The 10904-nt window shown below is 37.8% G+C and overlaps 2 protein-coding genes across 2 annotated transcripts; both read right to left on the bottom strand.

Annotated features, from left to right (window-relative positions):
- Positions 1-755: 755 nt before the first annotated feature.
- On the bottom strand, positions 756-4629 carry LOC149017434 (L-ascorbate oxidase homolog). The gene is made up of 7 exons (XM_089151777.1): positions 4166-4629; positions 3977-4086; positions 2952-3222; positions 2770-2872; positions 1977-2688; positions 1465-1543; positions 756-1361 (listed from the first exon to the last, which is right to left on the bottom strand). Exons 1-7 carry the CDS (start codon positions 4319-4321, stop codon positions 1158-1160), a joined length of 1635 nt encoding a protein of 544 aa, XP_089007903.1. The 5' UTR covers positions 4322-4629; the 3' UTR covers positions 756-1157.
- A 5376-nt stretch (positions 4630-10005) lies between these two features.
- Positions 10006-10391, bottom strand: LOC149017433 (uncharacterized). Its single transcript, XM_089151774.1, has one exon. The coding sequence runs from the start codon at positions 10330-10332 to the stop codon at positions 10012-10014; it is 321 nt and encodes a 106-aa protein (XP_089007900.1). The 5' UTR covers positions 10333-10391; the 3' UTR covers positions 10006-10011.
- Between the last annotated feature and the right edge of the window lie 513 nt (positions 10392-10904).

Here is a 10904-nt window from a genome sequence, read left to right as displayed (position 1 = left end):
GGTTTTTTACGACTCAATATAATGTTTTTTTTTAGTAATGCTAAGTTAATGTTTTTATGTATTATGAAAATTAATTTGATTGGATCAATGCTAAAATAGTAATCAAATTTTACATGAAGACACTTGGTATTTGGCTGTCATTTACATACAAGTACAACTATTCTCGTATAATAATTAAGCACCATTCATTCATTGATGCAAATATGTTGGATGACTTTGATAGTATATTGACTTCATATGGATTTGGTACAAAAATAATCGTCTTTTAAATGAAAAACATCCCCTTCATGAATTTTGGCCAGCTTATTTAGATACTAATTCATAACTATATAAAGAAGCTCAAGTGTTGTCCCCCTCCCACATTTCATTATGATCAACCTTGACATTATGACATGAATTGGTTTAAGCTGTTAAAAACGGGCACATTGGGATTAATTTTCATCCTATTTCAAGTTGCACATGACATTCAATTCAATGTGACTTGGCGTTACCGGTTGAAGCCTCCAACCTAAGATCTAGGCTCTGGCCATCAGATCTTTTGGATCAAAGTACATCCTACTAGGTCAAGCATTTGCCTCTTTTAAATCTTTGTATCTTCTTTTTAACTTGAAGGTGCATTGGAGGGGATTCATTCCAAATCAAACATTTTAATGGAGCTACCATTTATGAGGCACTTTCACACTTGTGCAAATGAGAAGCCATTGCTCCTTAACATTTATCTTTGAATCAAGGAACTTAACTTCTACCAACAAAAAGAAAAATCCTTCACTTATACAAAAAGAATATAATTTAACATAGTCAAGAAAAATAATTAAAAAAAGGAAAAGAAAAATACACTCAAAAACAACAAACCACATGACAAATATGGAAATTACAATATTACCATAATTAGTATTTGAGACAATATTTATAGAACATGCAACTACGACATTATTCTACAAACCCCCCCCCCCCAAAAAAAAAAACAGAATAAAAAATTATTGTGACCTCGAGTTGAGGTCTTTTTAATTTAGACTTCCTAATGGTAGATAATTGCCTCTATCTTCAAGCGTTTGCCGAATAAGCAACAAGTAATCACATTATGAGCTATAGTTTAGCTCAAATGAGAATATTCCCCATCACCAGTTCACCAACTAGGGTTTAGTTTGTGGTGGTTGCTAACTATGTCGTCCACTGGCTCTGCCACACATAAGTGCATTGCTTGGGATAGGGTTCTCATCTCTAGTTGATACCACAGGTGTATTTACACGCATATAAAATTGTTGCCCAAGGTACTGACGTGCCCAGATCTCGGACCTCAAGTTCCACATCCCCACGTTGTCCAGTGGAACATAAATAGCTGTCCATGACCTGGGATATACCTGTTAGAACACCAGTTATCTTGTTAAGGGTTCAATTCACATCGGTGTATATATCATGTTGCGAAGTACAAGTACAAATAGGTTAAAGGCCAATTCATCTCACCTGGGTGGTGGAGCGTGCAATTGCATCTGCAAGATTGTATTGACCTCTGCAAGCCGGTGTCCAAATTCCTCCATCCATTCTGCATCATAAAATAACAAAAATGCATTAAATCAACCCCTATAATCGAGTCAAAATCAATTGTCGGCCAAGAGAGACGTATCTACTCTCTAATGTTTATCCATTACATAATAGGGACGGGCCCCACATAAGACTCATTGAGGGTTTCCTCTATAATGCAGATCCTCTGCGTCTATATGTTTGTGCGTCCAGCTGCTGAATGCCATGCTCGTGGTCCCAACAACTAATCTGGGTACCAAGGCCAGGGAATCCGGCTGCAGGACGCCGGACGCCCTACCTAGATGCAACAGATCTGGAGTCTTCACCTCTAATTCATATCGATATTCACATGTTCAGTGGATAAGCGTCAGAGAATACTCTCCTCTACTGATGGGGAGGTCCCTTTAATTAACCAATCTCATTAGCAAATTAGGGTTTTAGTGTTTGGTCTTTACCCAACCACGAAGAAAGAATGACCATCAAAGTGCCAGCTCTGAACAATCTTCTCCTTGTTGTGGAACACAATTTCAATGAATGCCCGGTAATCAGCTGCCATAACAGAGGTGTCGAGGTACATTTGTCGATGGGAGGGTTTATCAGAGATGCTACCAAGGCGGAATACGCCTTCAATTTTGAAGTAATCGGCAAGCTTCAGGGGCGTGTCAGCAGGGATGAAGGATACTTTATTGACTGCATATCTCTGCTTGCCATTCACAGTACCTGCAGAATTGCCTACAATGATTGTTCGTGTGGTGTTGATGAGGCCATAGTGGTATGACCCTTGAGGGTTTGGTCTTGGCCCACTTGCTGTGAGATTGGTCCTGATAGAGCGTGCTTGTTGCAGAGACCAGTATACTTGAGTGGTGGGTCCACCTGGGGGTGGACCTTTTACAGCACCGGCGGAATTGTGGTAGCGGAGAATGGCAGTGCCTGTGAGGATCTTAGTGGTGAAACGGGAAGAGACAGCAATGTAATAGTCTTGAGCCGGCTGATCAGCAGTCACGAGAACAGAGTAGGACTGCCCAACATGTACGTCAAGGGACGAGTAGGGGGTTTGCATAGCATGTGTTCCCTCAACTTCTACCAGCATCAATTTGTGCCCCTGAATCCTGAAGTTGAGTGAATGCTCTAGGCCCACGTTTGATATCCGAAACCTGTAAGTTTTTCCTGAACAAAAAAATGATTCTCTGTTATCGTTATAGATGATACCAGTTCGTATTTTGTGAGGATTCAAGTTTGCTGCGGTACCTTGTTGCACCGTGAAAGAGGAACCATTAGGTCCACGACCATTGATGAGAATTCCATCTGGAAATGGTAGCTTATGACCATGATCCAGGATTTTTTTCAGTTTCTGAAACACAAAAGTAAAGTTCAATTCACATCTTTCCTTTTATTCACTATGAACTTCTACTGGAAGGTGATTGACGTACCGTGTGGTTGGTCTTGTACCAATCTCCAATAAGAACGGTGTAATCGGCGGAGGGTTCAGGGAAGGGGACAGGAATTAAGGGACGGGAGAGGATCTTGATACCTCCAAAACCACCGGCAGCTTTGTGGAAGGCGAGTGAGGGGAAGTAGAAGAAGCTGCCAATCTGGTCCTTCACTTGCATCACATACGTGAAATTCTTTCCTGGCGGAATGGGACAGTTGGTCCCATAAACTCCATCTTCCCATGAGTTCCTCCTTTGCAAAACCCCATTCCTGTTTAATTTTCTCAGATTAGAAACCCAACATACAATCATTTACACTTTTGACCACAAAAAAGAAAACAAATAATCATTTACCGTAGAATTTAAGTTCAAAATTGATATAGCAAAAGTATAGTGGACCCCTGAATGCCATTTTTTTCAACGTAAAGAGCCTCATAATAACCTGGTTCAACTTCTTTGTTTTCTTTCCCCTTTTGTTTTACAGTCAAAATAAATAAATAAGAGGAATAAATTCGTTTTTGAAAGTAGTTTCATTGGTTATGGCGCATCCGAAGAGGAGGGCCAAGTAGTAGCAGCAACTTTAGACACTAAAACGCGTTTTATTACCATTTGAAATAATAAGAACGTCAAGAATTGATTATTTGAAAAGCTTTATAAATTTTGATCCCTAGCTTCAAATTACAACCATGAATGTGATGGCAACAGATCAAGGCAGACTGCAGGGTAAGATCAATGTATAGCAACATCTGTACCCAAAAAATGAGGTAACCATGGAACTATCATTTACACTTGTTTGCTTTTACAAGCCACGTTTCCTTGTTAGTCCTGTTAGCAACATTCAAAGGGTCTACAAAGCTGCACTTTATGGAAAGCAGAAATCATAGATCTAACATCTGAAATCTTGTAACTCAGCGGGAAAAAACTTGATCCAAGAAATATACAGATGAAGAAGAGGCACAATAACAAGCATTCTTACCCAAAAAAATATTAAGCATGATAATTATCACTCTCAGAAAGAAACTAACCAAGAAATGAGAAATGGCTCCGGCAAGCTGTTATAGACGTTTACGATGATATTGTCATTTGTGACGGAGTAGATTTCAGGACCAGGAAATTGACCATTGATGAGTATCCCCTACATTCGGAAGCAATCAACCATAAGTTTAAGAAAAAAATTGCAGAAAGACAGAGAGAGGTTAATTACGGAATCTTACCTGCTGTCGAACACCTAGAGGATAAATGTCGCCGTAAGTTACGTTCCAGGTGAAGTACCTGTAAGGATCACCGGCACTGACCAGAGCGATAAGACAGGCGAAGGCGATGACGAAGAATTTGGCGATGTTTGCAGTATAAGTTAAATGTATTGACATTTTACAAGGAAATGCGAATGAATCGAGAAGAAAGAGAGAGAGAGAACAATTATAAATTGAAGCAGAAGAGAGACTTGCTTATGCGGCTAGATTTGTTTTAAATCAGAAAGAAGAAGTGAAATTTAAAAACGAAATGGAGGGAGCAATCATGTATGAATAGGACTCTCGCAATCTCCCTCGTCAAAAAGAAAATAGGACTCTCTCTCTCTCATACTTCTTGTGATGTGAGCTTGAGAAGTGAATGATGAAAAATGTAAATTTATACTTGCGTTACTGAGTTACTGAGGCTACTAACTACATGCAGAGAGGAGCAGAGAGGAGCAGGGGAGAGCCGTAAAGAGAAAATTAAAAAAGAAGGCGAAAACTGGGTGTCGGTTGGACAGTTACTATTCATGAGTGGACATGCTAAGGACTAAAGAGTAATCAACCAAACCTCTACCAGAAAAAAAGGGAAAAAATGAAAATTAACCAAACCGTGTTCGTCACAGTTTCGCTGGTCCGTATTTCGAATATTGCTCTTTTGACCCATTTTTTGACCCGTGAACATTCCTAAACGTAATTCCCGGAGATTATATTGATTGATGGGATTTTTGGGATCCACATAATTGAAGTCAAATATGCCAATCTTACGGTGCATCTCTCAACTCTAGGAGATTATACTGGTTGATAAGACTTTTGGGACCCACAGATGAAATCTTGAAGTAAAAAACGCCAATCTTACTGTGCATCTCCCTTTTTCCGTATGTTACGTTTCAGTTGTTTCCACTGTGAGATGAGACTGGAAAAAAAAAAAATTTGGGGGGAGGGGGTTGGATCCAAGCCGCAAATCTGTATCCATTGAACTCAAGTTTAAAGTATTGATATTGAATATTGTATCAGTGAGGTTATTTTCGAAGATACTTTAAACATTGGTTGAACTTATGATTAATGATTTCTCTTTCACTAGCCCTTTTTTGAGTTTAAAGTTGTTTGACAAAAAAATTTGTCTTCAAAGTTAAGCACGTTTGTTTTGTAAAATCATTGACATGCCTACTACCGCCAAATTTCAAATTTGAAACCAAAGCATCTTCTAACTTTTCTCCGAAGTTCAAAAATGAAACATTTGGGTAGGGATGTTTCCACTTTCAATTATGTTGTTTTTTTCATTTTTCAAACGATATGCATGGGCCAAATTAATCTTTTAAGTACGAATGCCAATTTCACACTGAACAGATTTTGGTAGAATAAGAATGCTTGAAGTCATAAAGCTGTTAAAACAGAAGAAAACAATCACTCTTTCCATGAAAATGGACCTGTCCATTAAGCATTTCCAATCCTTCTTTGAAGTTTGTAATTTCTTTTATATTACTAGGAAATCAACCATTAGTTGACCACCTAACCATCAGGACTCAGAAGGGTCATTTGCAAGCACATCTGTGTGGCCATATGCCACCCCCACAATAATTTATAGAGGATCAGGACCTTCATGTCCATAATAAATGATGAGCAAAGTCACACTGACAGCCCCAAAAAAGACCCTTCATATGAAAGAGGTTTTCTCTACCAGGGATGATAAAGAACATTGAGAGTCTGAGACAGCACGACACCAGCATCACAACTATCATTTTCTCACAGGCTAGTTTGTAATCACGAAACTAGATGACAAAATGAGAGAAATCATTAGGAAGCAATAATTAATTAATCTCCTTGATTCAATTGTTTTTTGCTTTTCTCTAAACATTCAAACACACCTTTATCAATTGTAGTCGGAAACCTTATGCTTTATATGACATGGAAATGAAGCATCCCACTTTGGTTTGATTCTTGGTGAAAACCAACCTATTAGTACTGAATAGGATGTGGATTCCAGTTTTAAAATTGTACAATCCTTTAAAACACTAAAAAAGTTGTTACCGAAAGAAGAAAAAAAACCCCACCATAAAGGACAAATTGAAATATAACAAGAAAAACCATAATGCCCATTATTTTTTCAATTTATAAAAAATTAGATGGATAGCATTAATGCAGATTAGTATGGATAAGAGAAGGAAAAGAGGCAACAACAACATTCTCAAAACAAACCAAATCAAATCCATAAATAAAGTTGTGGGTGTACAAAGTTGTGAAAAATAAAAGATTTTTTTTGTTTGTGTTGGAGTCCCTAACTGACCAAAGAGCTTAATAATAAAATAAAGAGAACTGAACCAAACAAGAAACACTTACATAAGCAGATGTTATGGACAGTATCCTAATGTTACCCAAAACTAGCCGTATCTCCTCCAACTTAGGTGCCAGAAATAGGATAAACTGTATCTAACAAGTTCTTACTCCTGCTAATGGATCAAATTATTATTTCCAATAAGAGCAAATTGTACTAGCACCCCAAAATAGAGGCTTTAAAACACTGATACTCCACTTTCTGTTCTAATCTATTAGAATGGTTCGTTATATTATTGCAAAGACTATTATACCCTTTCAAGAAATTTTATTCTCATTTATCAAAAAAAAAAAAAAAAAAAACCCTTTGCCTAACCTACGAAGGAGAAAAATAAAAAATAAGTTAACTGTTTCACTAACAGAATGGACTAATGTGTTTAATAAATTGGGGTGTTTATGTTTTTCAAACATAAAGTAGAGTGTTAGTGCTTTAAAGCATCCATTTTGGGGTGCCAATGCAATTTGCTCTTCCAATAATGTTGTACTGTAACAGAATCACAAAGAAACTCTACCGTAATGTTTAGTTTTAAAATTTTTATTCTTCATTGCTTTGCAGAGGGAAATATTAACATGAATGCTGCATTTAGAGGCAGATTCTAGCTGAATTTAAGCAACTCACAGGATAAAGAAAACTGATTCTATCTGTGTACTCTTTGCGGGAGAAAATCTGTGTAATTACACATGTAAATATCCCAATTGAATCAGAACTTTAAGAAAACTTTCGACTTCATGCTCGGCTTAAACAGCACTAGTGACACATTTTCTGAACTCTTGGCAGTTTGAAATCCTTTTGCCAGCCATATATTTTCTTTAATATTGCTGTAACCAAACCCATCAAATATGGTCAATGAAATATGGGCTACCCACAAGTCATGCATATTAGTATTCAAAAAAGGGAGGTAGCATTCAAAATATGTAAACAATCAAAATATGAGAAACATAGATTCAATATCTTGGGTCATAAACCACTGGATTAAATGTCTCCAGTGCATAACCTCATACAATTGGACGAGTGCCAATGCATGTAGGAGATATCCTTGATAAAAACATGATGAAGGTTCACAAACCATATAGGTCTTCGTATGATTCCTAAAGTATACCCCCACACACACGAAACCAGGGGGGGGGGGGGGGAATTACCAATTCTCGAAAATTCAGTCTCTTGGTCTAAAATCATTTACTTGAGGTTATTTTTTTAACCTAAGCATATTGAAGTTTTATTTTAAAAATAGGCTATGTCGGATGGGATCCTAGTGTAGGTTTTGAACATCCATAAGTTACATGCAAAGAAATCTAAAAATAAAATAGTTAAAAAGAGAGAAATGAAAGAATTGGATGCTTAACAGACGGAGCAAGGGTGTCCAGCTTATGATGAGGAATCCTACGCTCTCTCTAAGAGATAGATTAGGACATTCAGTCCTTCATCTTCCATTTCATATTAGCCTACTAAATATGCACTGCTGAACAAGTAGTTACTAAATCCAAAAGCTTCTCTCATCTCACACACTTCATGAAATAACTTCAATTTTATCCCTAAATAACAATGAAAAATACCACAACTCCACAACAAGCATGAGCAGCATGACAGATCTATCAACCTTCCATAAAGAAGAGAAAAAGCAAGAAGAGAGGAAGAAAGGAAGAAAGGAGGGGGCGGGGTGTTACAAAGGCACTAACCTCTGAGGGTTCTGAACAAAGCTATGAACGATATCCCCACTTTCAAGGGGGAAAAAAAATCCAGAATCATCAATCAGACTCTTTATTGTGCTTCTAATCTTGAAATATTTACAGGCCTTCCTTATGTTTCTCCTCATCTCAGATTCATCTTCCCTGTCCACCAAGTCTCATTTCTACTTTTCCCTGTTACCCTTCTATAAAGCAAACTGTATGTTGTGGATGGAAACAATAAACAAGGGATGTTCCACAATTTGTCATCCTGAAGCTCTATGATCCTGACTGGCCCTAAGTCATCTATATATCTAGTTCAAATTAGTTAGGTTCCAATCTAACACATTTTCAGCTTGCAATTTGTCAAGTACCTACAAAGCCCAGTCAGTAAGATCCAAGCATTGTGCCGCCATGAAATTTCCTTCTATCTGTATCAACTATATTGGTAAATAAAAAATATTTATATCAATAGACAAGAAACTTACCAGAAACTGGTTCATACAAACCAAATAGACAAAAGTTTTATGTAGCTGGAAAAATGCAAGCCCGCAAGGATGGGTTCCCAAGGTATATCATTCTAACTATTTAGTAATGTCCCTGAGGCCTGAACTTCCTGAATCCCATCCCATAATAATTCTTTGATTTCTACTTGAATTCTCATCATTTTACATTCTAAGACAATGTATTAATTGGAAAAAATGTCATCACTCAATAAGATTGTCATTCCTTTGAGAAATTTGGCCAAGCCTCTGTAGAAGAACTAATTCACTACACAGGACAAGAAAAAAGAACAAACAGAATTATCAGTGAAGGGTAGCTCAAACAAAAAGAACCAATCTACAAAAAACTACAATCCTTAACATTTTTTTGTCCCGAGAATTCATATACCACACCCAAAATTTTGAACTGAATCAGGCATTAAGTAAAACTTTACTCACCAACATTTTCTTGAGTGAAATATAACAAGCAACAATAATGAAGCTTCTAGCCAAACTAAAAGAAGGGGAAGGGAAGACAGATGAAACCTTTGAGAAGATCCATGAAACAATTTTCAAACATGCACCACCATAAAACTAGTTTAACCATGAATTAAAGAAAGTCCGTTAGTTATTCAACCAAAGGATGGTCTGAATGCATGTAAGTAGAGAGTACAACGATGGGGGCAGAACTTACATCCCATGCCACTAACAACTGATGCAAAATGCGATAAAACAAATTAATTGGTTATTTGAATTAGAGAAAATAACTTTGTCAGTGTATGCTGCCTGCTCCTCCTTTATCATGGATTCTGAAACTTCCTTCTTTTTTCCAACTTAAATCAGGGGCGAAAAAATAAAGAAAAAGAGAGTTAAGCATTTGACAGAAAATGCTATTAGTCTAGAATTCGGGAGAAAATAACACTACATTCTGAAATGAATGTAAAAAAACAGAGACCATCGTTCTGTTCTAACTCCAAAATATTTTTATATCTTTATCTGCATTAGAGCTCCACAAACGGCGAGGAGAACAAAGCAGAAAACAGTGTTATCCTTCGATTCAGAGAGGGAGTGCTAACTCTTATGACGAGTAATTAAAGCAATTCAGAGCATGAAGAAGGCTATTGTTTTGAAACCAATCCAAATAGATAGCTTTCAAACTATTTATGAGCATCAGGTGAAAATTTTATTTAAGGATAAACAATATTAGTCACAGAAATGAAAGGATTATCAGTTTTTCTACTACATTCATTCAATGATGATGAATTCCTTCAATTTGAAAGCCAAAACGAAGACAAACCAAACCCTAAGCTAGTGAATGAGGAAAGTGACGAACTCACTGTTGTTGATTCACTCGTCATCTCCAAAAAGGAGACGCAGCCTGGAAGCGAACTGACCGGTGGAATCGAGAGCTGCTTCGTCGACAAGGCCACGTTTGATTCTCTTCATCCTTTCTGTAAGAGTTTCATTCTCTGCTCTTAGGGCAGAAGTATCTTCCTCGAGGTCATGGATTCGGTACTTCTGGCCTAGAGATCTCATGCTCAGCAGAAAGATTCCTGTCATAGCGAATAACTGGATGAAGCTGTCTTTCCTTTTAATGGCGTTTGCGATTAAACCTAGCCTTTTAGGGTTTTGGACACCCCCCGTAGAGCTTGAAGACTCAGACGCCATGGAATAAGTTCAGAGCCAACGAATCACGTTTCCCCTCACCGTCTCTTCCCAACTCACTCTGGAAATACGACTTTGTGACCGTATACCAGCCTTCCTCTCCACGTACCGTCAGGCTTCAACTCACATTAGTGTGGGCCCACACTGCCCTGACGCGGATGTTATGAGGTACACGCCAGTAAGTCGGAACACACCGACACCCCATGAAAAAGAGTCCGGATCAGGGGAGCACTTTGTGCGGGTTTTTGACTACACAAAACAGTGGGCTTACGGTGAAAAACATTTGGAAAGAAAAGAAAAACAAGTTTAAAATTTCACCGTGGGCCCCACCGTCGAGAATCACTCTGTGCTACCACGACGGGGTGAGGATCCGGATTCCATGAAAAATACAATAAATTATATAAAAAAGAAATAATAACAATGATATTTAAGTTAGTCACGAACAAAACCCTGGCTCCAGTGCAAGCACGGAGTGAAGCCAAAGGGAGTTAACAGGCCAAAAAAACCTGGAAGCAAGAGAGAGATCACACAGGGTCAAAGAGTCCGCCATAGAATTAACAGAGTGTGGAATATAA

This window comes from Hakea prostrata, chromosome 4 (genome assembly GCF_041222555.1).
Source record: "Hakea prostrata isolate BN-2017 chromosome 4, UWA_Hpros_2, whole genome shotgun sequence".
Classification (NCBI taxonomy): domain Eukaryota; kingdom Viridiplantae; phylum Streptophyta; class Magnoliopsida; order Proteales; family Proteaceae; genus Hakea; species Hakea prostrata.
This window is presented reverse-complemented; position numbering and strand designations above follow the sequence as displayed.